Source organism: Xiphophorus maculatus, chromosome 22, assembly GCF_002775205.1.
Source record: "Xiphophorus maculatus strain JP 163 A chromosome 22, X_maculatus-5.0-male, whole genome shotgun sequence".
Taxonomy (NCBI): domain Eukaryota; kingdom Metazoa; phylum Chordata; class Actinopteri; order Cyprinodontiformes; family Poeciliidae; genus Xiphophorus; species Xiphophorus maculatus.
Window position 1 is genome coordinate 13,673,371 of NC_036464.1, and position 27,486 is coordinate 13,700,856.

Below are 27,486 nucleotides of genomic sequence, written 5' to 3' on the forward strand. Positions count from 1 at the left end.
CACACCACGGGGTAGTTATGCACACCGTGGGGGAGAAAATGTTGCACTTAGCTTTCAGTACCTCACTGATGATGGAGTTTAAAGCTGGAGAATGCTATTCAGAGAGTAAAAGTGGTTTGTTGAGACGCTCGGTTAAAAACACACAAGAGGAACTTTCGCACAACAAGTTGTAAAAACATTGTAGCCTCATTCTGTTGGACTTCAGGAACCACATGAGGCAAACCTTTAATGTAGGCATTAAATATACCCGTTTTTTTTTGTTGTTGTTGTGTTTTTTCACAGTGATCTCAGTGAGAACTTCATCCAATCTATCCCCCGAAAAGCATTCAGAGGAGCTACAGACATCAAAAACCTGTGAGTACTAGAGGTGTTTATTTCTTTTTAAATTAACAATTATTTTTGTATGTTCAACATGCAAGTTAATTCACCGATTGAATAACCACACCGTCATTCACCAAAACAAAAGATTACATTTTAAGACACATAAGAAACATAATTTAATCTCAAGAGCTTTTGTTGACTGATAATATGCTGGACTTGCATCACTTTTTTATGGGAATATATATGTTTTTTTTTAGCAAAGGGCTGGAAATGATATTGATAGGAGGATTATGATGGATCACATAGGCTTACATTGTTGGGGGGTGGATATATATTTACAGCAAAGGAGCATGAAAAATTCAGCTGATATAGTGTTCCGAATATAATATTAGGATATTATAACACTGGTATTACTAAAATTAATATTATTTGCTTAATGCCATACTATTGAGCAAACTTCAAATTCAGGAGTTCAAATACATGTCCTTAGTGTTGGGTTTGTGTACTGCCTTGCGCTCACACACACACACCTTTGTAAGTCTTTTCTATTGGACTCTGTGTTGGTCTCTCCAAAACATTAATTTTCTACTTAAACCTGGTTGATTTGGTGGTATGCTTAAAGTAACCATCAAATTAAAAGTCTCACTTGGTCAAAAGCTTTAACTTCCTTGTTGATATCTTGAGAGTCCACATGTTTTTACCTCATGATGCTGACAGTTTTGTGTAAATAGAAGCAGTTCCTCCTGCAGCCAAACAACCACACATGATGCTGCCACACTCTTACTTTAGAGTTTGCATGGTGTTCTCAAGCTTGCAAGCCAATCACTTTTTCCGTCATATATGACAACAGTTATTAAGACTGATCCCTATTTTGTTTCATCCGAACACAGGATATTTCTTCAGAAACTACAGTTGTTTTCCATGAATGCCTCTGCAAACTGTAATCTTATTTTATGTTGTTTGTTGAGTAATGGTTTCTTCTTCACTGAATGGCCTTACAGCACATACAGTGTCAGTACAATAGTTATTGGATAATGATACACTCTTACCAATATCAGCCAGCTTCTCTCACATGGTCTTTTGCTTCTGACCTGGGTGTGATTAGCACAATTTATAACAAAAGATAATATTTTTTTGTTTTTTTTGTTGGCATTTTGGAAATATAAATCATTTTTGTGGAAAAATAGCTTATGTGTCTTTCTATGTACACACATGTAGTATGAATTTGTACTACAAGTGTATAGCTTCAACTGAATGTTATCAAATATCTTAAATTGTATGGCTGTTTAACTAATGACTGACAGATTAATTACCCTGCATGCACTAATTATTGAAAGATCTTGACACCAGTGACGGTAAAGTACTGAATAAATCCATCAAATTAAATTACTAGTAAGTGAGCTGAAAATATGTGCTCCCAGTTCACATCTCACTTAGTTTAATTGCAGAGTGTTAACATTTTATCTGGTCAGCCTAATGGCCTATCAAGAGAATAAAGCATTGCCTGGTTGCTGGTGTGGCCATGCATATTCAGTGGACTAGGTCTCAGTGATTGAGTCCACTCACTGCTTCCCCAACAACGGCTGTGATTTACATCTTTGATGCTGTTTATGCACAAACACAGGCGCTCACATGGATTTATGACTTGCATCGATGTGCATAAACAGTCGTTAACGTTCACGTCCGCTCCTCTGGGGGATTGCATGAGCTGAGATGACTGAACCTGTATTGATTAGCTATAGTGCATTAGAGCACAACTTACTGTATCAATGATTACAAGTACTCTGTGGGGACATGCAAAGATTGTGTCTCTTCTGTGTTTCTCCACCACAGGCAGCTGGATAAAAACCACATCAGCTGCGTCGAGGATGGAGCCTTCAGAGCTCTGAGAGGCCTGGAAGTACTGTAAGTCCCTGATCTGATGCTATTTGCCTAGCTTAACGCTGCCTTATCCTATTAAAGCACTTAGTTGAATTAAGACATTTTTGTGTCTTGCTAATTACCGCGACTAATACGTATGGCACAGGCCTCGCATAATATTCCAAAATGCCCCCTGCGGGCTTTATAAAGGGGGTTTGCGACATAAAGCTCCATTTAGTCACAGCTGACAGCAGGGTTCTACTCCATCACATTAACACCCAGTAACCCACCCACTGCCCCACCTCCACCAACGGCCCATCTAGCCCTGAGCATGCCATCTGACGAAGGGGGGCGGGGGAGTCTCCTCCTATCGGCATGTTCAAAAGACAAACCCAGGTTAGCAGTCCGTGCTGATCTTCAACATCTAGTTAATCATCTCCTTTAAAACAAAGTGTAATTACAAGCCTCTGTTGGGATCTCCTTCTTAAACAATGTGAACCAACAGTGAAAGGGGGGAACAACAGCGCTTTGACAGCTTTTTATTCTGATGTTGAAAGACAGCTGTGTGGGATTAAGGAGGTAGTATAAGAAGAAGAAATACAGGAAGCTGCTTGCATGCCTTAATTAAAGTATTGATAGTGTTTTGATGATGGTGTAAAAGGTCAGAGAGGGTCATTCAGATGGATTTGTGTAGGGGGGGAGGAGAACAGCGGGTGTTGACAGGAGGAGATGGTTGAAAAATAGCAAAAGGTTATTAGGCAGATTGAAATGACCCGGTTCTCTCTCTGCAGCTGATGCCCCAGGTTCTATAGGGATGTGTGTGGATGTGAGCGGGCGAGTGTGTGTGTGTGTGTGTGTGTGTGTGCATGCTACCTTTATAACGCTTGTGATCAGACTCGTAAGAGTGTGTGCATATTTGCATGCAGGCGTGCATGTGTGTGTGTGGGAGGTGCAAGGGCTTCCCATCTGTGTGAAATGAGGTGGTATATTCCCAGTGGGGCCCAGAAAGACAAAAAAAGTGGACTAGACATAGATCTAATGAGATGTAAAAGAGAAAACTTGTCTTAACAACTCTACCGACAATCAAACTGTTTTGCTCCTTTCTTTCCGCAGTACGTTGAACAACAACAACATCAGCAGCATTCCTGTCTCCAGCTTCAACCACATGCCCAAACTCCGAACTTTGTAAGTCACAAATGTTCCACTTGAATGATCTCTTTCTTTTTTTAGGAATTATTTAAGCTATAATTATAATCTACACGTCTACATCCAGACAAAGAAGAGAAAATCAGAATGTAATCTCTGTGGGGGTTGACAGCTCTGTCATTCCAAGCAGTGCTCTCTGCCAAAACCACTGAACGGCACAGAATAATGAGTTTAGCAAAGCCAGAAGCCATTATGTGATTCATGTCAAGACAAAAACAGGCCTGGACAGACACAAATAGCTTATTGTGTGCCGCGATTACCAAATCTGAAATTATTCTTGAATTAAGACAATTATTCCTAGCCATGACTCTGCTGCCCTTGCGGTGACGTTGTGGTCTGCTTCACTCCCAGTGGGGTAACATTTTAGGGATTTCTGTTTCTGCGCATGTGGGTTCACGAGTTAGCCTTCGTACACCACCACATCGCAGTGAGAGTTATTGTGGAGAGGCGCTGCTTTGGAAGAATGCGGTGTTTGGAGCATTGGATTTAGAAATGTCGCCTTTTTTAGAATGGGCCATTTATAATTGTCCACATAGCATATCATTTAGAGTGTTTGCCCCAAAGCGACTGGAAGTGATGACTTGTGGAAAAGAACAGACATTTTATGCTTCTGCCAGTGATGAAAAATGTTAACTGATCATAATTTTGAATTGGGTTTTTTTGTTTGTTTTTTTTTGTATTACAGCCGACTTCATTCCAACAACTTAAACTGCGATTGTCACCTGGCCTGGCTGTCCCAGTGGCTCAGGCAGAGGCCTACGATTGGCCTGTTCACCCAGTGTGCTTCACCCCCAGAACTCAGAGGACTCAATGTGGCAGAGGTCCAGAAACATGAATTCACGTGCTCAGGTAAGACAGCAAAGTTTTATTCTTCACCTGTGGATTTATTTTGAAATAAAAGCCTAATGAAATAGATTGAAATGTTCAGGTTGTAGAGTGACAAATATGAAAAATATTACCGGCAATGAATGTTTTTGCAACACAACTTATTGTAAAAGCTTAAAAGGGTAATCTTGTTGTTTTTTTGCTGTTTCAACCAAAACACTGAGCTTTAAGCATCTCTCTAATTGCTACAGTCTTTTATCTTCATACACAAATGTATGTATAGTACAGACACGATGCTGCACATGAACAGAAATAGTAAGCAAGGAGAGAGCTAATCAGAGAGGAAGCCAAGGGATCCATGGTAACTCGGCAGGAGCCTCAGATACTGAGAGTCTATTGATGGGGTGACTGTTAGTCTGGTGTTTATTGAAGAGTTAGAAGGAAAAAACATTGTTAAAGATCCTAATTTGCAGTTTGCTACAACCATGTAGGAGACACAGCGATTACGCGGAGGAAGGTGCTCTGGCATGATGGGAGTTTTGGTATCACTGATCATACCTCTGCTTGTTACCCTGACCATTCCAACCACATGCTAAAGTCTTAATGTTTTCCAGTCTTACTGGAAATTGAGCTGCGTTTTGAACACCAACTATCGTTTTCCTTTGTTTTCACAGTTATGCCCTACTTTATGTTGCTCCGTCACATAAAAAACCCTTTTGACTAAATTTAAGTTTGTAGTTGTGAAGTGAAAAAGGGATATAAATACTTTCTCTGAACATTATTTTATTTAATTGAAAGTAAAGTAAGTTTATCAGCCTCTCATGTGACTGATGTGTACTTCAGATTATCCATGACAAAACAGTATCTTAAAATATCATCTGTTTTCTATTTACCTCCTCTACCCTGTGTTTTTATGTGAGTGTGTATTCACCTGGCAGCCACCTGACAGTCGCTCAGCACCAGGACAGCCTCACAGCTCTCTGCTAGTCCAGGCTTCTGCACCCCACCGAGCTGGCAGCAGTGTTAGGAAAATGCCCACACAGCTGGAGCCCAGACTGCCCACACTCATTGGCTCTCCCTTTTTTTTCTGGCCACTCAAAGATTTATTGAAGGATTTACTTTTTATGATTTGCATGGCTCTGTAGTCTTTGTATCCTCCTTGAAACGTGAAAGAGATCATGCACATGTAGGAGCACTATGATGTGATTTTGCTTTATCATATCTGAACAATGGCAAAACACCATGAGAACCTCCACTCCCCACTCGGCCTTCTCATTTGTAACGCCAGCTGCAAGGGGTCTGCATGAGGGGGTGTTTCTGGGGGAGTGTACCTCTGTGTGTGTACACTCATAGTGTGTGTGTGTGTGTTCCTGTCTCTCCATGGGTTGTGATTTTTACGCAGTCATACAGCGTGACAACACAGATCATTAACTATTCATCGTCCAGGGAAAGAGACTCAAAGCGTGGGAGTGTAACCATTCCAGATAGAAAAGTTGGAACTTGAAAATTTTGGTTAATAGTGAGATATAGATACAGAAACTTCAGGTTTTACATAATGGACAGCTGTACTTCATATACACACATACAGGTGGTCGATCACCCAGGGATGAAAGATTTTCTTTAAGCTTTCCCTTCGAATCTAGACAAAACACTTAGTTCAATACATTTTGATATAAAAGTGCAACAATATGCGTCTTTGCAGATAAATACTCAGCCAAACACATTCTTTCATTCTTTTATTTATTTATATTTTTTTCCCAAATTGTGACCAGAAGTTGAACTCCCACTGACGGACTCATTAGAGACCGACTCGCTGGCACACACTTTGTATTTTTATTTTTTTGCAACAGTATGTGTTTGTGCGTGTCTTTAGTCAAAGCTGTGACCAGTCGAGGCCACCTGCGGGGGATTTGGGGCAGGGTGGCGCCATATAACAAGGAAAAGAGGAAAATGAGGGAGAGGAGAGGCATGAGGTGGGAGAATGAAAATGTGGGTGTGCTGCTTTATTCCTTGATGTAAAAATAAAAATGATGAAATCCTCCCGTAGTCAGAGCAACGTAATCCGCCCTCTGTCTCTGTGCTGGAGAGCATCACTGCCTAGTAAATTCACATTGACAGTAATGTGTAGTGTGCCATTTAAAAGTTTAGGAAAAATATTAGACCTGATAAATAAAAATCAGTAATCTATAAAATCCTGTTAAAGTTTGCAGCACAAAGGCTTAAATCATGGGGAAAAAATGCACTGAGCGTCTCTGGCAGATTTGAGCATTATTCTAATATTTATGGCGGCTGTGGGAGCAGATTTTCAAAGCACTAAATCAAGGTCAGAAATCGGGTTTAAAAATAAAACTTGCAGTAAAAACATCTTGGAGGTAGACTGACATTTAGAGGAGCTCATTTACTTTGTGGGATCAAATGCAGTTATCCTTGCTCTCCTGCTGCTGACCAAAAATATTTTATGTAATTAGAGATGCATCACTAGGAATTTTTTGACCATTTTCCAATCTGTGCTTTTATATTATATATTTTAATATTTGAACAGCCGATTCTAATTTTAGTTGATTACAGATCCTTTTGAGAGCCCAAACATTTAAAAGACTAAATTACCGCACCCTTACAAACAGTTTTTTAAGGTGAGAAGTCATTATTTGCAGAGAATTTAACAATGTTGGCATCACAAAGTTGTTGGAGATTGGTTCAGTGCAGCTCTATGATGTGAATCTTAACCAAAGGCGCTCTGCTGAATTGAGATCTTTTCACCATGTAGGTCATACAGTATGCTCACTGTCAGGCTAAGGAACCAATTTGATATAATTTTGAGCTTTGTGACGTCATTCTGTTAGAAGGAGCGATCCAGATGTGGTCACACATGGATAGACATGGTAAGCACCAATACTCCAGTAGGCCCTGGTGCTAAAACTATGTTTAATTGGTAAGAAAAGACCAAAAGTGTGCAAAACAATATTCTGCCACATACCTTTAGTCAGGATGGATCCATGCTTACATGATGTTTTCACCCATTTCTGACTCAAAAGATCAGTCAAGGTTTTCCACAGTTTGTTGTTGGTCAATCTTGTGTGAGTTGCTGCTTCTTGATAGCACATCAACAGTTTCTTACACACTCAGACCAACCTCTTTGGCGTAGGTGTAGGTTTATGACTATGTTCCACCAGATTTGTTAGACAGCAGTCACTGTAAAGCAGGTCTTTGTTATTTTAAAACAGCAACCAGAAATGAAAAGCTCATGTTAAGGCTATATGACAGAAAATGGATGGCTGTTGCTCCAGGGTAATAATAAAAGAAATAAAAATGTTATGTTTGAATTGAGCAGTTGGTAATAAATCATTTCAAGGTTCTTCTGAAGGAAATGGAGAAGAAATGACCCGCTAAAAAAGAGTGAGACGAAACAGATGGTAATAAGGAAGTGATAATATTTGAAAATGATGGGGAAAATGAGGCATAGTAAGTTAAATGTATAGACTCCTGTGGAAATGGATAAAAGGTGAAAAAGTGCTCTAGGAGAGAGATGGGAAATCGGGTGGCTAAACAGAGTGAGGAAGGAAATGATGGAAAGGGAACCTAGATGGTAAAAAAAACAACTGATTAAAAATAGAGAAAACAGGACATGGGTAGAGGGGAAAGAATTAAATAATGTGGAAACGGCAGTAAGAAAATCAGGGAGGAGCGAACATGAAACAGTCTCGGCTCTGGTATACCTGTCAGTGAGCTGTCATTGTCAAGGCTGCTCCAGCTGTGCTCTGCACTCTCCCTGATCCCAGGCCTGTCAGATATGCCATGTTAGATAAGAAAGGAGGTTTTCCTCTGCCAGACATCCGATCCTAGATCTGTCAAACCTTTGCCATCCCAGATCACGCATCCTCAGATCACATCTTCCTCTGTTGATTCACAGTCTAGAGATGCTTTTTTTCCCTCCCACCTGATTCATTTGTCTGGCAGTTGTTAGGATTTACCTGATGGATGATGTCTGATCATAAACTGCTCATCAACGTACTGGTCCAGTGGGGGGAATAAGTACTTTCATGGGATTTTATAATGTTTCTGTGTTTGGAGAGCACATTTTTGGCCTTATCGTTTTTTTCTTTCACTGACTTTTGACATATTTCACCATTTATCATCTGTAAATCCCTCAATCATTTTGCTCTCAGCAACACTTTCCGACACCAGCCAAGTGATAGATAGGAAGCAAATTAAATATTTATGGTATGAAACACAGATTAGTAATGCTGTGTAAATTAGGCCATTTAAAAGTCTGTTTTATTTATTTTATCTGGGTTAGACTTTTATGTTCACATTCAGTGCACTCACAGCTGAAAATGACACTCTGGCAACGCAGACTGCCGTTCTTCACCGCACCGTTGACATTACAGTAGCTATTTGAACAGGTATCTGGAGAGACAACGTGATGAGCTGTGTGCTCTGTATGCAAATGAAAAAGTTGAAGTGTTTTTGAACACATGGAAGTTGGTGGGGGTTGTGAAAAAGCTGAATGTGCAGAACGGCATCAGTTCCTCGTGGAGGAGAAGACAGACTCTCGAGAAAGATTTTGAGACGAGATCAATGGATATTATTGGGAGGCCTTCACTTGTCACTCCAACTTCACACCTCTTTGATATATAACCTAGTTTATTTCCCACTGATTCAGTAGGATTTTGCCACTTTGAAATGAAGTCAAACATAGCATGTTTCATTTGCTTTTGTCCATGTCAGGGAGTAGTTGAAATATGCATTTGCATATTTGCAATTCAGCTAGAAGAGCACAAAAAGCTGAAGACTAGAAAACATGGCAAGCTTGAAAAAATGTTGGAGTAAAAAGTGTTTATATTATCCTATAACAGTAGATTTCATTCTGTAAGTCTGTCTATTATTTTTACCATTTAAAATAACATACTCAGTTAAGATATCAATCTATTCTGGTCACAAAGAGCTCTACTTGAACTTTGAACTTTGATTAGTGATTTTGGGAGTATGAGTGAAAAGAACTATAGCATAAATATAAACAATAAATGTAGAGTGCCTTACATACATTTTTTATTTTCATAGTTTTTTTTATACAACGTCCATGAACTGAAATGGATTTCTCTGGTATGTTCTGTGATAGACCAGCAGAAAGAAGTGCATAATTGTAGAAGGAAAACAAATAGCTTTGAAAACTTTTTTTGTTTATAAGTGTGGCATGTGTTTGCATTCAGCTCTCCTGGACGAACACTTTAGAGAACCCACTTTGATTGCAATTACAGCTGAAGGTCTTTCTGTGGACCAAAATATCACATTACTCTTAGAAAAACAGTTAAACTGATTGTGAACCTCAGTTCTCAAGTCAACGCGATTCACAACTGGTTTAAGGACTTTAGCAGGTGAACCCCAGTCTCCAAATTCTGCAGCCTTTTCCAGGATTGCTTCTTTTAATCAAGCTCCAAAATCTTCTCTTCAGGTTTAACCAGCCTTGCTAAAGAATTTCATTCCCTCATCATGATACTGCTATTGCCATATTTTACTGTGAGCATGTGTCACACAATGTTTGCAAAGAATCAAAAAGCTGATCTCAACTGACCAAAGTATCTTACTCCTTGCTGTGTCCTCCACTTTACTTCTGGAAATTTTTTGAAAGGTCTTCTTATGATTTCCTTACCATAATGGCTCTCAGATTTATGTACCTGACTAATAATTATCCTCCCATCTAAACTGTGAAATTGTTTGCACTAGATTTGTTGGGAGTATTTTCAGCGACCGGACACAATGACATCCCCCACATATTCAGTTTTTTTTGTTTTTTTTGTAAAATGGTTTTAAACCATCTATTCATATGACATTTTGCTCTAACTGGAACAACCTTCCAAAATGAGCCAAGCATTTTTATATGAATAAACTTTATTCTTGGAGAAATCTTCATTAGGCAGATGAAGGAAGCTCTTTTAGAATAGATTACATCAATGTGTGTACAAATGAGGAAATAGTTTAAAAAGGCATCAGGAAATTGAAATGGAGCTTTCATAATGCTGTGGGAACTTTTTCTTCCTTTTTGTACTTCCAGAAAATTTAGTTGTGATTTAAGTAACTAAATCGCACAAAAATCAAAAACAGAAAAACGTTTGATTCCATTTAACTCCCATTTCCTATTTTTCATCTACAGGTCATCAGGAGTCTTCCGGCCTGCAGCCGTGCAGCACTGGTGGAGGCTCCTGTCCTGCCATGTGCACCTGCAGCAACAACATTGTGGACTGCAGAGGGAAAGGTCTAACTGCTATTCCAGCCAATCTGCCTGACAGCATGTCGGAAATGTGAGCAAAATGTCTGTTTTTGTTGATATCCTGGGGTGACTGCCTGTCACCTCAAACTATGCGACCAAATTTGCACACTATGTTATGATCACACAAAGTTTACCAAAGTAAAGAAAACTTGGTTCTCTGATAATCTGCATTGTTTTATATACCTCTGGTATTTCTGAATGTTTTGCTTTTCAGCACGTTGACAAGACATTAGTCACATGTGTGGACAGAAATATTCACTCAGAAACTCTAGACTGAGACCACATGCTCTTATCAGCTCAGAATGCTGTGAACCGCATTCGAGCCCTTTGCTAACATCCCTCCTTCAGTTTATCAGTCCTCCTACATCTGTCTGGGCATTAACTCTTCACGGCCCACATGCTGCAATGTAATTCCCAGGAATGCATGACTAAACTTTTAAAATAAGTCATTTTACTCTCTTTATCAGAGATTTTATGCCACTGGCATTGTGGAAGTCTCCCACAACACTGTGATTTATGGCCAGTGTTAAAAAGCTAAAGTACTGGACGAATCCGGCCAGCATGTTGCATGTTCTTCTGAGGAGCAGTTTCTAGGTCTCTTCTTCCCCATGAGGGTGTGTTTATAAATACTCAGTTAGTGTGAAAGTCACTGATCCCATGTTCCCCAACAACCCTGACCCATTTCTACTGCACTGGTGTGCTAAATTTGATCATTTAGATGAAATGTTCACAGCTCTGTTGGTTCCCATGCTAAAGGCAGTCCACCTATGCCTTGCCACTATATTTATTGTGTTATAGGGTATAAAGTCTGTATTTTGATTCCCAGGATCACATGAAATTGGTTTCAACCTTTATAATGTTCCACAAGCCAAAAAAACATAAAAATCCCAGATTCCATGGTTTTGGTCTTCTCAAGTACAATAAAATATTTATTTACTTATCCTTGTACTTTTTGGCTATTTAGCCAGGTTAAATCCCCCAAAATTTCATGCATTTTGTTGGATTTTTATGTAACAGACCAAAGTCGTTCACCTCTAATGATAGGCCAGGCAAAGATAAGTAGATCATTAATCAGAACAGTAATCAGAGGAGAACACAATTGAACAGTTGGGCCTTCGTGCAAAATGCTATGAACAAACTGTGTTGACAGTGAAGCATCTTGGTGGAAGCATCATAATGAAGAGATGCTTTTCTTCAGCAAGGCCAGGTAATGTGGTCAGAGTTGATGGGAAGCTGGATACAGCTAAACTACAAGGCATCTTGAAAAGCAGTTAGTTAGAGGCTACAAACATCTTGAGAACACCTTCACACTCTTGATGGTACAGACAAACCACAAATATATTTTTGTTGTAGAAGAAATGTAAAATATCTTTCCACTTCACAATTCTATCATTTTAATGCTTTTATCAGGAAGCTTTTACAAGAAACCGTGTACCAATGTGTTCTGTGAGCACAGTGACCAGTGAGCATCTCTAATGGGAGAACAGGGAGACAGTTGAAAGATGAATTTATCATGCATGCATTTTATAGACGGTGGGCGCTCTCTGCACAGCAGATGAGCACTGGCATTTTAAAACTTTCCCAGCCCTTCGCATGTAATTGGTACTTAAATCTGCCCTACATATAAACCTTTCAATATTCTGATTTATGTTTTCAAGACAAGCACTTATATCATGTGCATTCCTTCTGTCCTGTCCATCAGAACCTTTACCTTAGAGCCAGAATTCCCAGGACGCTTTTTATTTTACTTTACTTTCTCCTCTGTGAATTTCTCTATCTTTTCAGCTGTTTTTCCATCCGGCTCAATCATTAAGGACAAGTTTACGGAGCTGCATTCACAGTAAAAGTGAATTGAAATGGAAAGCATGAGGGTGGTCAGGGGGGTCGGTTCAGTAACTCAGTGCAGCAGGTTTGATCTGTGCTTGAAGTTCATTATAAAATCAGTTCAGTTACAGCCTGGCAGGTTGCTGCGTATCGAGGCTGGCCTAATGCCTTGTTAATGAGCCTCTCACAAAATCGCGTACACACAAAAGACGCGTGCATGCTGCTCTCATTATGTATAAATCTAAGAAATTCCGATCACCCCCCTCCCCCCACGCACCTCCACCCTAATGAGTGTTGCGTTTATGGCTCTGAGGTTTCTAGCTGCTTTTTGTATTCTTTTTCTCGTGAAACAAGATCTGAACACCACCATAGTGGATTATTATGCATCATAGTCTCTGTTTGCTCTGACAAGCTCTGCCATAAAACTTTCCCTCTGCCTTTTATCTGCACTGCTGTGGTCCTGCATTCATTTCTGACTCCTGCACACACTAGTTGAATACCCGGAGGCGTAATGTGTTTCCCTATAATGAAAACCCTGCTCAGTTCCTGATGAAAAGGATGAAGAGCATTGATTTGATTGACACAAACACCAACTCACAGGCAGTCACACACATGTTCAGGCTGACAAATTGGACAGGAACCATTGATTTTCCTTCTGCAGGCGACTCTGGGAGATTGTTCCTTGTTTTCCCCTTTAACAAATGAAAAAAAGGCACTTCTTTGTCGATTGCAAGGATTCAGTCGCTTGCTCACATCGATCAGCAAAGAGCAACAATGGGAAAGCTAGAACATTGAGTCAGGATGTGCGACTCAAATGGATTCAGCGTTCCATGTGTTAACACACCCAGAATACCATGGGATGGAGGGACATAAGTACACCGACACGGAAACGCGTTTGTGCATAGTGCCAGACTGGTTTGGACCAGTTAGACAGACTGGTTGATGAGAGAAGGCGCTAAAGCCACTTGGTCCAGCATGCTGCCGCATGCTGAGGGCAGAGGAACCACAGTGCTGTCACTCCACTCATACAGGGACAGCCAGACAAAAACAGAACAGGGGATCATGTCCACCGCAGGAATCTGTGGTCTCGAGTCGCCGTTATCCGAGGAATGCCAATTGCGCTCCCATATCACTCCATAGGCGAGGGACGCTCATTTGAAGGGGGGGAAGAGTCCTGATTGAAAAATGTTGGAAGCTCAGAACTGCTAAATGACTGTGGCCAGAGTCTAACAAAACATATACCCCCCCATGAGTAGACATAAACAAAACACAATCCAAGAGGCCTGGGAGGCATGTAGTTAAATCCGAAATGACTAATTAAATCATGGGGAAACGCTTCTGCGCCAAGACATTGAATATTGAAGAAGCTGGTGGTTAAATCTGCTTCCAAACTTACAGAAGATTTAAGAATATTTCCCATTTTTCTGTGGCGACAAATAGCAGCCTAATGATGTTTAGATGCCTTCGCGGCCGTGGGGCCACCGCAGCCCATACAGGACCATGTGCTGCTGGTCTGCAGCCAGTTCCCCCTGCAGGAAGGCGCAGAGCTAGAACAAGCCAGACAGGCCTGCAGCTGGCTTCCTCTGGGCCCTTCTAAGCCCCAGTAAGGACAGTTTTAAAAGCTGTGAACTGACCTGCAGATAAACAGCCCTCTGCCAGCTTCAGTGGAGATTTGTTCTGGGGGGCTCAGTTGGGTCCTGAGCAGCAGCCCGAAACAACACATGCATGCCCATGCTAATGGGGTATAGGAGATTCTGTTTCTGTGGGACCATCTGACGCTGATTAGAGCCTGTTGCTGCTCTGTTCTAGATGGCCAAGCGTGTGTTTGTCTGTGTATTAATTTTGAGCTCTGACAGGTGTTTTATGGTGAGCTTTGTCAAATTCTGTCAGTGTCAACTTCTCCTGGGCTCACACAGGGAAAAAAAAAAAGCAAACTCAAAGAGGTAATATTTTACCCCACTGCAAAGATTTCAGTGGACACTTTGCAAACACCCAAGGGATAGCAGCGGCGTTCACATGAACAAGTGAGATCATTATTGATTTCATGAGCTCATATGTGCTGGAAACTGTAAATGTTAAATCAGGAAGAAATACGTCTTATAGCTGAAGGCCTTAACACCCTCACGAAAAGCAAGATTGAGCCTTTTCCCCTCCAGTCCTTTTCCACATCACTTTAGTGTTGAGAATGTTTATTGGTTCTGTGGATGTTATGACTCCAGTGTGCCTGGACCTATTACAACTGTGAAATAGATCTCCGTTAATATAATCAGCCCAATCACCAAGGGTCAGAGGTGATTACTCAGCTCTGTTGCCATAGAAAATGCTATTGTGTGGTTAGCTAATTGTGTCACCTCTCTTCTCTTCTCCCTCCCAGACGCCTGGAGCAGAACGGGATTAAGTCTGTTCCTCCTGGAACCTTCTCTCCCTACAAGAAACTGCGCAGGATGTAAGTACAGCAGAACGTTCCCCTCAGGGCTAAGTAATACAGATGGGAACAAAACTCTGGTGGCTGGAAAAAGAAGCAACAATTGGCCGTCCTCTCATCCCATTTCCAAGGACCATGCTATCTTTCTATTTAGTCTGCAGCTTGAGAACGTAGTCCTGTTCTCAGGCTTGGGGTGGCGCTAGCTTCAGTCGTACATGTTCATAATAGCAAGTCTCATTTTCCATCGCTGCCTGCTGGTATTCCCCTGGATAGCATTTTGTCCACTCTGTCTGTTCCCGGCTGGAGGGATGAAGAGGGGATGAAGGGAGAGCTTGAATGAGGGCTGAAACCTCTTGCTCTCTCTGGGAGTGAACAATGTCAAGCTGGTGGTTGAGCCAGCTGTTCGGTCACCTTGCCAGCAAACGCCAGCCAGTCAGCCAGTCAGCCAGTCAGCCAAACCTCCAACACCATGAGGTCTGACTTACATACCAGCGGGGAGATGGAGGAAGAGGAAGGTCAAGGAGTTTCTCTGCCTATGTTTAAAGATTCTTCATGATTTTACAGCTCAACTCCAGGGACGGAGACAGGATGAGATCAGGTGAATTAAGTCCAAAAGACAGTCTGCAATGACTCAAATTTTATTGTAGGTGCAGGGAAATGTTAAAGGAAAGTTTTTGCAGTTCAAACTGAAAAGGGATTATGGAGAACATTTAAGTTGATAGTGTTTTAGCTATGTCCTAAAGGAGACAAACCAAACAACCTTGACAGTTTATGTTGCTGAAGTATTTATTCTCATTAAACTTTTTCCAATTTTGTGAGCTCACCTGACTCATGAGGGCTGAACAGTTTTGCACATCACACTTTTCGTACTTTTATTTGCAAAAAAATGTTGAAAACCATATAACCTTTCCAAGTCACATCACAGTTCTACACAAGTCTACTATTTTGTTCATTTGTCTACAATGTATAAGCTTTAATAAAATCTCTCATTAAGTTTGCGGTTGTAACAAGACAAGAGGGAAAAAAATGAAACATTCCTTGGGTTTCTATTTGCAGTTTTTGCAGGAAGATCTCATTGCGTCCTACATACTGGGAGGGTTGAATCACATTTAAAATGTCAGTAAGGAAAAAACACTGCTGTTTTCTGCTAAGTTCAGTTCCACTTGACAAGGATAGTTATATGTTTTAAGAAACTGGACACTGCAAAAGAATTGTAATTGAGATTGCGTCATGAGTTTCCTAGCACAAAGATATTTGGAAAGAACACTTAATTTATTACCAAATAATCTTCCCAAAGGGTTTATAGTTAGAATGTAAATATTTTTTTAAACTTAATGAAACCTGAACCAGAGTTTATCAGAAATGATGTTATCCATCTGTTCTGTTAAACAAACCTGCTACTGCTGTTAGAGCTGCTGATTCTGTATTTTACATTGTATGTCTACATGTCTGTGTTGATCCACCTGGCTATGTACACTTTCTTACTGTTTGTGTCCATATCCTCTCTAAACAGTGTGTAGACAGTAACTGTGCATCAAAATGTGGAAAGAATGCTAAATTAATCATTTATATAATTAAAGGTTAATTTATGAGTTTTATGTGCATTTTCATTCCTTAGTTGCAGCCTCAGCTAACCTATGCACCAGTAAAGCCACCCACACACATTTTCTTCCACCTTGCCTCAGTTTGAATGACCTACACATGAACCACTCCTTTAGACAGGGATGCTAAAACAGCCCTCACACGCCGACATATACACAAACACCACAGTGTCTGAGTTTACAGACACACACCGTTGCATATGCTGGCCCCCAAACTTCGATTTCATTTCCAGGAAACCTCAGCACTTGCAAAAAGACAAATGGCTCCTTATTTAGCTGTTACCCCCAAATGAGGAAATATCCCCCCTCCTCACCACAAGATGATTTTCCTTCAAAGGTATCAAGTCGGCTGGAGTTGAATCTACATACTCCATTAAGTCTCTTTCTCCATATGTCTTTCTCCCCTTCTCCCCCACTGTTCTTCATTTACTTTTGCATTTACTCACACAGACAGGCACACATTGGTACAGAGGCTTAGTGGTTATCCTGTGGGGAGAGGCCTGTGGATCCTATTAAAATTGGTGATGTTCCGAGGCAGTCTACTGTATCTTGTTTTGGATTTCAGCCCTCAGCCGTCACATTCTTACATATTACAGTGAAGGATTTGCTTGTTAGGCCACAAATAATCCAAGTAAATGCTAAGATTAACTGCAAGGTTCTGTTTATAAATAGTGCTATGAAGTGGGCTGGCACCTATGTTTATCCAGTTTACACTTCAGTATCAGTATCTTCCTATGTGGGTAAAATTTTGTCAATCGTTCTCAGTTCTATGTCTGATACTCTGTTATTCTTCTATGCAGAGACCTGAGCAACAACCAGATCTCTGAGATAGCTCCTGATGCCTTCCAGGGCCTGCGCTCTCTTAACTCCCTGTAAGTTGTCCAAAGCTCAGTTGGAGCATAAAAATCTGCTTGATTGTAGTTTACTGTGTCTAAAACGCTTGCCACAAATCCTCAGTGTGCTGTATGGAAATAAGATCACCGACCTGCCGAAGGGTGTGTTTGACGGCCTCTACTCTTTGCAACTGCTGTAAGTCGAACTCTTGTGCACTTTGCTGATACTCTCCAGACTTACTGAATACCCGGAATGACTTTCAAATAAACTTTGCTTGGATTTTCCAGGTATATTCAGAGACATTTTGACAAGCTGCCTCCCTCTCTTTTTTTCCCTTATTCCCTCTCCCTTTTTAGGCTGCTGAATGCCAATAAGATTCATTGCGTTCGTGCCAATGCCTTCCAGGATCTGCAAAATCTCTCCCTGCTATCGCTGTATGATAACAAGATTCAAACTCTTGCCAAGGGCACCTTCACTTCACTTCGAGCTATTCAAACCCTGTGAGTCAAACACAAACAGATTTACTCACTCTGACACATTTGCAGCCCTTTACTATAAAACATGAGGCAACACAGGAGTCGTTTACTTACTGGAGTGTGCACCTACACAGAAATGGAATTACAAAGTGTAAAGTGAAAAACATTTATTTTCTTAGCATGCACATGCTGCAACCTGGAAATCAACAATCTAATATATCATGCCTTTCAAAACCCCATGGATTTTTTAGTTTGTCATGTTACAAACCACAACTTAAAATGGATTTCATTGGGTTTTTATACAATTTATCAACACAAAGTAAATTATCATCAGAAAGAGGAAGGGGAAAAAAGGAAACATTATGTTAAAATATTTTTTGTTTATAAAAGAAAATTGAAAACTCTGTATTTTGATCCACGGTTGGAGATACTGCACATGTATTGCACATGTAGATCCTAAAACATTTTCCCAATTTGCCTTTGAAAAATAGCTCAAAGTTTTCAAGTCAAGTTTCAATACAGTTTATGTCTATACTTTGGCTGGATCATTCTAGCACATTAAGTTGTTTCAATCTAAACCTTTCCAGCTTTGGCTGACTGCTTAGGACTGTTGCCCTGCTGGAAGGTGAACTTCTGCCCGAGGCCCAAATCTTTATCTGCCTTAAACAGATTTGTTTCAGGTTTTTCTCTGTGTCAAAACTCTGACCAACTTCTCTATTCATAAGAAACAGTACTTTGCTCTGTGAGATGTTCAAAGCTCGGGATATTGTTTTATAACCTAACCCTACTTTGGACCTCTGCCTAACTTTATCTTTGATCTGTCTGCTGTGTTCCTTGGTCTTCATGAAGCTGTTTTCTCAATAAAGTTCTCTAAGAAACCTCTGAGGCCTTCACAGAACATCTGTATTTATAATAATATTGAATTACACCCAGGCAGACTACTTTCTAACTGACTTCTGACTGGAATTGGTAGTATTGCATTTTATTTAGGGATATCAGATAGTGCATGTATTCAGCCAACAATTTACTATCCTGTTTGTCAAACTAAAGTCATGTCAATAATAGTAGTGATTTTAATAACTGTACTCTATGGTACCCTATCTTCAGAGGCTCCATTAAGTGTCTCAGAAGGTTTTTTGCTTCAAAATCTATGTACCAGCTGGCATGTTAAAATTATAGATTATAAATCACTTGTTTAGAGTGGAAACTATGGATGTGAACCCCTATGACTTTGAGCTTTATATGAAGTGCCGGTAGTGCTGCTGATTACTAAATAAATGGACTAAGTTACACAAAATACTAAATAAATGTGTGATTTCTAATTAATCATGTTTTTGTGTACTCATTTATCTTCCTCCAGTCACCTGGCACAGAACCCATTTATTTGTGACTGTAATCTGAAGTGGCTTGCAGACTACCTCCGCTCCAACCCGATTGAGACCAGCGGCGCCCGCTGTGCCAGTCCACGCCGCCTCGCAAACAAACGAATCGGACAAATTAAGAGCAAGAAGTTCCGCTGCTCCGGTAGGCTCATGGCTGTGTCTCCAAACATGTCGGGTTTTTTACCTTTTTGGCTTTGTTGTCTCCGCTTTACATCTTTTTTCTTACCTTCAGTATTCTGGGACTACAGTAATTTGTTGTTTCTTCAGTAATTTAGGTATTTAATCTGTGATCATTGCTTATTAAATGGTTTATTAGAGCTACCAAGGCCTGTGCTAGTACTCCTCAGTCAGTCTCTCTTGTCAGACTATGCCGAGAAGATTGGCATTATTTCTCTCCGCTGTTCCTGGATATCCAGAACAAGAATCTGGTTTTACATGTACACCACAGAGAGTTGAGATCAGTTCAAGGGAGGGTTAGATGCTAGAGTTTGAATACCTGCCCATCATCAGGCTCAGGTTTCTTTCACTTTGCCTCCATCTTCCTGACTCCCCCCACCTTTCGCCCACTATTGTGTTTATGCACTGTACTGTGCTGCCTGGCACCATGCACTGCTGAGGTTTAACACTTCTTTATGGCCTTGTTTGTTTGGCAGGATCTGATGAAAAAAGGATTCCATGTTTTGCTTTTGATTGTCCCCTCCCCACACACACACACCTTCCTTCCTTTTCACAATGTCCTGTCTTTCATGTGCCTTTTTTTCTCACTGTCCTTTTTTCCTTCATGCCTCTCTTCCTTAGCAACAGCAAAATATTTACCACCTTTGTACTTTGTCACTAGTTCCTCCATATTGCCATGAACAATATGGAGACACTGGATTCACTGTTTGATCATGTGCCGTCATATATAACATCTATATATGACTGTTTTGATGCATAGCAGTGACACGGCTATGCACATCTGACCTCACTGACATCCGTCCCTCTGTTTTTCCTCCATCACAGCCAAAGAGCAATACGTCATCCCAGGTGAGTTGCTTGTGAATTTTCACACCTATCATTATTTCTCACTGTGAATCTTTGGTCCTTGTAGTGACACCATTGCTTCTTTTTTTTCCATTGCCTTTCATGAAATCCATCTGTTGCAGTTTGTCATTTTGCAATGATTCCTTTAGAACTGGAATTACCAGACCTTTAACAAAACAAGGATAATGTATAAAGAAGTTGCCTTGTGTTTAACTTCTGGTTCATGTCTTCTATTCTGCTTTGCGAAAGTATTTATGCCTTTTAAACTTTCAGTTTGTCACATTACAGCCAGAAACTCCAGTGAGTTTAGTGAAGTGAAAGAAAAGTAATGCTTTTATAATAATGACAGAATGTATTTTTTTTGCATTACAACATTTCTTTAGGAATATCTGATATATATACAGCATTTTTTATAACAGCTGAAGGTAACATGTTACTTGACTACTTGAAAATGCATTATATTTCCCCTTTAAAGTGGCCATCACAAAATACTGATCTCAGTCCCATATAAAATTTGTAGGCAGAGTTGAAAATGTGTATTTTTAAGCAAGGGGGCCTACAAACTGCAGTCTGTTACACCATTTCTTTCAGGCGCAATGGAAAGAGTTCCTTTCATGTAGTGCATGTAAATATCTGGTTTCAACTATACATACTTGTAGCTATGATTAATATGAGTGAGCACATATGTTCAATATAGGATCTGTTTTCCTAACAGTCCCAGCAGTTTGGGTCCAAAGGAAGTGTGTCTTTGCTTTGGCTTTTGGACAGTCACCAAAAGGAAAAGTCGCCGAGAGAGCTGAGAAAAGAGGGGAAAGAAAGTGTGCCCTCTGTATCAGCAAAGCTAAAGCAAATAAAGCCCACCAGAGTTCTGAGATCCTATCAGGGGATGTTTCCGGACTCCTTAACCAGAACACTTCCAAGAAAATAACTTGGAGGAGCAGTGATGTGTGTCAAAGTCTGTGTTTGTGAGAGCTAATCTTGCTGTGTATGCTTGTGTGATTCATTGTCAATACAGTACAGCTTGCTCTATGTAAATGAATGTGCCTTTGTATGCAAAGTTAAGATAAAGCTCCTAGCTGACTTATGGAACAAATGGGAGGACTTTGAAAGCACTGGAGAGATCAAAGTGGAGTGCGATTAATGAGAATTTCACCCTCCATCAATGTTAACAAAATCCCCCACCATTTGTACATTCAAGCTCTAAACACAAAGTCCATGAGTGCAGAACACATTGCTAAAAAACAACCAGACTGCAGGGAGTTATCATCATCCAGTGATGAGTCATTTTGCGTCTCCAAGCGAGGAAAAAAAACTCATTCCACTGCTCTCTGCTTTTTGCACTTTTCTGTAAAACTGCCAACAGTAAAAGTGTCGCTGCCACGCACTTGTGACGCTGAAGATGACTCAGGCTCACGAAATCTCCCCTGGCTCCTCCACATCCTCAAGATCAAAGACCTTTCCTTGTACTTTCATTGCTTCCTCTGGAGCAGGAAATGCCTTTTCCTGTTGTCTGGGTGAACAAGAGAAAGTTCCTTAATGACTAGTGTTGCTACATCTGTCTGCAGCCTCTGCTTAGACACAATAGAGAAGTGACACTATGTTGGAAAAAAATCTATATGTGGGGAAGATGTGTAATTTGTTTCTCTAAATGCAGTTCTCTCAATGTCATTGATTAGGGTTTAGGATTAGGCTTGTAATCCTGCATCTTTTATTTGGGTAGATTTTTTTTGGTGATACTCAACCATATCATTTTGTTCTGGTTATTTATGGTTTTCCAGTCCACGAATGTGGTTTGTGCTCCCCACGGTTTCCCACTGATGTCATCTTTAAACTCTTGCATATTTTTGCACTGCTGCAAAACAGAATGGCACACCAAGCAATACACCAACAGAAAATCCTGGGCTGTACCCTCTAAATGGAGCATTTGCACTGAGACACAATGCAGAGTTGCAGAGACACAGACACATTGTTCTAAGTAACTCCCAGTGCTGATCCATTATTAAGAATCCATGATGTAACCGGCAGCACACTTTTTGGCACGTAACGTCTATTCATAGACAGAGGAGGTTCAGCAAAGCATCGCACACTCCCTTTGCGGCTCCATTCTTGCTCTTTCTTTATAAAGTTTCTCTAACACAACACACTTGCATTTCTCTTTTATTTATCCCATGTTACATGCATTTTTTTTCTTTCTTAATGCTTCTTTCTTTAATGTATCGACTTTTTGCCTTTTCAGCTTCACTCTCTTCGTACCTTTCCTTCAACATCCATCCTTTTGAGCGCTCTGCGTCACTGAATCTGAGCACCCTGATCTACTTTCTTTTGACCCCACTGCTTCCACTCTGTTGCTTCTTTGGAATAACTCTTCTTCGCCAATTTATCTGTCCTCATTTTGGAGAAGTAGACACACAGCAAGATGTCTATAAAGACTCCTGGTGTAGAGGAGATCTCTACACCAGGAGTGCTGCTTAGGTCACAGCAGGACCATGTACAAAGAAAGTGAGCATGTGACCATGCACTTAATGGAGAAAGAATTTTATATAAGGGTTGTGTTGTTGTTTACTCACCAGTCGATTTATTAGGTACACCTTGCTGAACCACGATGAATCCACTTTTAAATAGCATTACGAGACGGGTACATAGTGGTCATAACAATACTCACGTAAGATCTGATGTTTAAAATATGACTGGGTTGTACTAAGAAAGTAGTACAACCCAAAAATATCTTCCACACGACTGCATCGCCACTAACCTGAACACTTGATACAACTTAGGATCTACCCATGCTTTCATGACAAATTCAGACCCCATCATTGAAATCTCACTGTGAGCAATCGAAATTTAGCAGCAATATCTCTCCAGGCTATTATTGTCCTATTTTGTTAACCCTGTTGGAACTACAACCTCAGTTTTTTGTTCACAGCTAACAGACAGGGCCATCTGTGGTCATCTGCTGCTGGTCTTGTCACCTATTCATATCAAGGCTTGGTGTGTTGTGTGTGCAGAAATTGTATTCTGCAAGAGAGTCTTTTTCCTTACCCAGTAGATCAGCAAGTCAAGATCCCTAAATGGATTGCTTTGCTGTCATGGGATTGGCTAATTTACCATTTGCCATGGTAGCCATTAAACAAGCATACTTAGTGAGTTGTCCATTGAGTGTAACAGTATGTTCACATATTATTTCCTTCAGGTACAGAAGACACCCATTTGAATAATGTCTGCAACACTGATCCTGTGTGTCCACCCAAGTGTCGCTGTGAGTCCAACGTAGTGGACTGCTCCAACCTGAAACTCACCAAGATCCCTGAACACATCCCTGCATCCACAGCTGAACTGTAAGGAATTGCTTTCACCACTATCTTGAAATTGCAGAGAGAAAGGTGTGTTTAATGTTGACATTTTCAAACAATATATCTCATCCTCTTCAGCCGCCTTAACAATAATGAACTAACAACTCTTGAGGCTACCGGTGTGTTTAAGAACCTTTCCCAACTCAAGAAAATGTGAGTAAAACTGTTTATCATCATCATCCTCTAAATAGAACCTGTAATTGTAACATAGACATTTTTTTAACCACAGTAACCTGAGTAACAATAAGATCACAGAGATCGAGGATGGAGCTTTTGAAGGTGCATCGTCCGTCTTTGAGCTTCACCTCACAGCCAATCAAATTGACTCAGTTCGAAGCGGGATGTTCCGAGGCCTCGAGGGACTTCGCATGCTGTGAGTAACGTACAACCATGTGGAATCAAACAATTAAAATCCATGAAAACAGCTCATAGTTCTTCTTGCTTTTGATATATTCATAGGATGTTGAGGAACAACAAAATCAGTTGTGTTCACAACGACAGTTTCACAGGGCTTCACAACGTCCGTTTGCTGTCTCTATACGACAACCATCTGACCACCATTACTCCTGGGGCCTTTGACACGCTGCAGACTCTCTCTACTCTGTAAGACTCTTTGTTGTATATAGTTTTGTTCTGGCATTTCTGGTCTTATTGCTCTGAACCCCTTTTGCTCTATCATTGCTTCAGAAACCTCTTGGCCAACTCCTTCAACTGCGACTGTCGGTTGGCGTGGCTTGGTGATTGGCTGAGGAGCAGAAAGATTGTGACAGGTAATCCTCGCTGCCAGCGCCCGGCCTTCTTAAAGGAGATCCCCCTCCAGGATGTAGCTCTGCCAGATTTTCGCTGTGAGGAAGGTGGGTGCCATGTTTTAAGTTAGCTTCTTTTTCTGTAAGTCGCTATGCAAATTACAACAGCATCTTCTCTACTCTATATTGAGTTATTTCTCTTCTTAAAGGGAGAGATGTTTTGCCAATATCATAGATATCCTTCACTTTGTGTTTAGGTAACTTCTGGGGTTTGACTTATAGATTTTAACATCTCTCTCCTACCTACAATCATTTTGAACAAGACCTGACAAATGTATCTGGAATCATCCTGAATAATGGCCACTATTGTGTGACTCTTTTGTTTGCTGAATAGATTGCTTCAGCAGTTCCTAAGCTGCCGGTCGATCCAGCGCTGAGTGCAGTTATAGCATTGAGCTGTTTGTCTTATTGACGAGTCAGCCTATTTGCACCTGAATGACTGCTAAGCTTGTCTTTGGGCCTCAGGCAGCTTCCATTCTTTGCTCCTGTTGATCGATATCACGTTAGGGAGTCCTCCCATTCCCTGCTCTGCTTTGCTTTTTTATTTTTTACTTTTCTCCATGGCTTCACCAACTTTTACTGTGATATCTTGTTTTTAAGCTACAGTGCCATCCATTTTAATAGTTCCCCTGGTAGAAATGTGTAAAAAGCCTTAAAACGAATTCATCCATTATGGCAGGAGTATAATCACTCACTGAAACTTGTTGTAAAATTTTACCTCTATTTTCAGTACAGTGATTCATTACACAGGTTAAAGTCTTGTTAAGAATAATTGTTTTTAACAAAATTCCTGGCAGTACAATTATTTATACTTCTGCACAACCACCGTTTTCTGAATGGAAAGTACTAATAAAACCTGTGCTATAAAGTTTTACAAGGCTGGAGCATTAAGATCTTTAGCCGTTTCTCTTCAATAATCTCTTTAGGTCATGCATAGTCCTGGGTCCTCACTTATGCTTTTCCTCTTCAGCTCATCCATAGGTTTTCCAAACCATTTAAGTCTGAAGACTGAGTTGAAAGAAGGTTGATTTTGTGTCTAGGGGACTACGTTTATGTTAATTTTGCCATAAGTTTAGGTTTCTGGCAGAGCTGGTATTAGTGTTGTTACGCACCTAAACAGAATAATATCCAGGGCTTTGGGAAGAGAAACAGACCCACAGCACAGTAGATAATCCACCATACTTAACCACAGTCATGAGGTGTTCTTACACTTTTTCATCATTTTCATCCTTTGTTTCATATCCATGGTGTGTTTATTGGCAAAAAAGAATAATATGGCTTCATTCCCAATCAACTGGTTGATGTGTAATAGAAACCCGGTGACCCCATAACCCCCATTTTTGGTCCATTTCCATAATAGAGGACTTAAGAGATTTCTTTTTTTTTTTTGACTGCCGTATTATCCTTCCTACCACGAAGACAAATGTTGGTCCTTTTCCAGCTTAGTAGTGAGTAGTTAGAAGACAGAAGCGTCTCTGTCAAGGACACAGTAAATTGTAAACTTCTAAAGGGAAATTTGTTGAAATTCAGTCGCACTATGTTTTAGTTTAAGAGCTTTGGTAACATTTATTTTAAGCGCTTTAGTAAATTCGTTATTAATTGTGAAGCCAATTATTTTATTCAAAAACATTTATTTCTTAAAATTGTGTTATTTATCCCCACTGAATAAATGTACTCACAATGTGTCAAAGCTTTTTACACATCTTTTACAAAGATATGAAATGTGATCGCATATGTTTGCAAATAATATTAGTTGAGCATTTTGTCACATAAAAATAGTTGAGTGTTTACACACAACCTAATGGTTTATATCTTAATTATGTTTGATATTTTCTCTTTAAGTAAAGTGCTGTTGCACATTTTTTAGCACGACTTCCCTCCTGATTACTGACTTTATATTTTTAACAGGCCAAGAGGAGTCAAGCTGTGTTCCTCGACCCCAGTGTCCCAGCGAATGTTCTTGCCTAGAGACTGTGGTGCGCTGCAGTAACAAGCATCTCCACACACTACCCAAAGGCATCCCCAGGAATGTGACTGAACTGTAAGTGTCTCAGTATTGATTTACTTTGACGCCAGATCTTCTACTTCTATTGTTTTCGTCTAAACCTGAGGGAGATCATGTGAAAAACAGTAACAGGGAGGTTTTAACACTTGAAGAACAAGTGAAAGGTAACAAAACATCTCATCACTTGAAGGAGAGGAAAATAGTCAATAAACCCTACAGTCATTCTCCCAGACATTCTTTTTCTTCTTCTGTGTTCCTTGTTGCCCTCTGGGCACTGATGTCACTCTCACACTCAGAGCCAAGGATGTCTGAGAGAGAGAGTGTGTGTGTGTGCATATTTGTGATAGGGCCAGAAGCCTGTCCATGAGTGCAAAGGGGAGCAACAGGACATTTTAATGAGCAGTTTTCAATGGAAAGGGGAGGGAATGGAACAAGTCTGGAACTTTCCAATACTGCCTCATTTGGTTCTTGTGATGCACACACACGCTGAGCAAGCCTTAAGGCCTGTCATTGTCCCAGCAGGTGTGACCAGGTGTACCCCTCTGTTCAGGGCTTTCATCTTGTCATCTGGAGAGTTTGCTACTCCATCATTATCCCAAGTGTCCTCTGCACCATCATTACCTCTCATTACCTCTGAACCTAAAGGCCTGCTAACTAACTGCACCCCATCCCCCCCTCTACTCCAGCCGCTGCCCTTCCCACCTTCTGTGCAGTCAACAACAATAGCAGGAGCCTGGAGTTCTGCTCAGTGGGGGCTGCACTCAAATGAGCCATTTATCAACATGACAGTCTGCATGTAGGACTTTGTGTTAGCAGTCAGAGGGCTGATTGCCTTCCTGCAGGCATAATGTTGACTTTGGTGGCCTCAACTGTTATCACATGCAGCAGTCTTCGTATCACAGTCACAACTAGAAGTGCTGGGATCAGTGACTGTTTCACCATTACCTCATTTTCCTAGTTCATATTTAAAGAAATACATCCCATACATTAAAATCGGAAAAGCTCACATAAAGTGCATATGGAGAGCAATATTCTGCTTCTTTTTATCCAACATGGGATTAAATCACTACCACACCTTATGGAAGTGAGACCCTGATGTTAACGGGTATGAATATTCTACAATAAACCATTCTCCTGCATGTCCTCCATATACCAGTTGACAATTGTTTGACAGAATTGTTTTTCATTTGCAAGACTTTCACTGTGAACACGCTGCCACCCATATATTGTTTGATGCAAATAAAAATGTTGTTTGCAGAGTAGTATGCAGGCTATAACAG

General features: G+C 40.5%; 1 protein-coding gene across 4 annotated transcripts in view; it reads left to right on the forward strand.

Annotated features, from left to right (window-relative positions):
- Positions 1-27,486, forward strand: part of slit1 (slit guidance ligand 1) — a 95,551-nt gene that overhangs the window by 52,868 nt on the left and 15,197 nt on the right. For 2 of the 4 annotated variants that reach the window (XM_023327595.1, XM_023327597.1), the window contains exons 5-21: positions 283-354; positions 2,155-2,226; positions 3,295-3,366; positions 4,073-4,236; positions 10,364-10,511; positions 14,679-14,750; positions 17,131-17,202; positions 17,288-17,359; positions 17,521-17,664; positions 19,001-19,164; positions 20,025-20,048; positions 23,236-23,380; positions 23,474-23,548; positions 23,625-23,768; positions 23,855-23,998; positions 24,083-24,249; positions 26,110-26,242. In XM_023327595.1, coding sequence (XP_023183363.1) covers positions 283-354; positions 2,155-2,226; positions 3,295-3,366; positions 4,073-4,236; positions 10,364-10,511; positions 14,679-14,750; positions 17,131-17,202; positions 17,288-17,359; positions 17,521-17,664; positions 19,001-19,164; positions 20,025-20,048; positions 23,236-23,380; positions 23,474-23,548; positions 23,625-23,768; positions 23,855-23,998; positions 24,083-24,249; positions 26,110-26,242 — 1,884 coding nt within the window. The remainder of the gene's footprint in view (positions 1-282; positions 355-2,154; positions 2,227-3,294; positions 3,367-4,072; positions 4,237-10,363; positions 10,512-14,678; positions 14,751-17,130; positions 17,203-17,287; positions 17,360-17,520; positions 17,665-19,000; positions 19,165-20,024; positions 20,049-23,235; positions 23,381-23,473; positions 23,549-23,624; positions 23,769-23,854; positions 23,999-24,082; positions 24,250-26,109; positions 26,243-27,486) is intronic. The other 2 variants (XM_023327596.1, XM_023327598.1) reach the window with 1 other exon arrangement.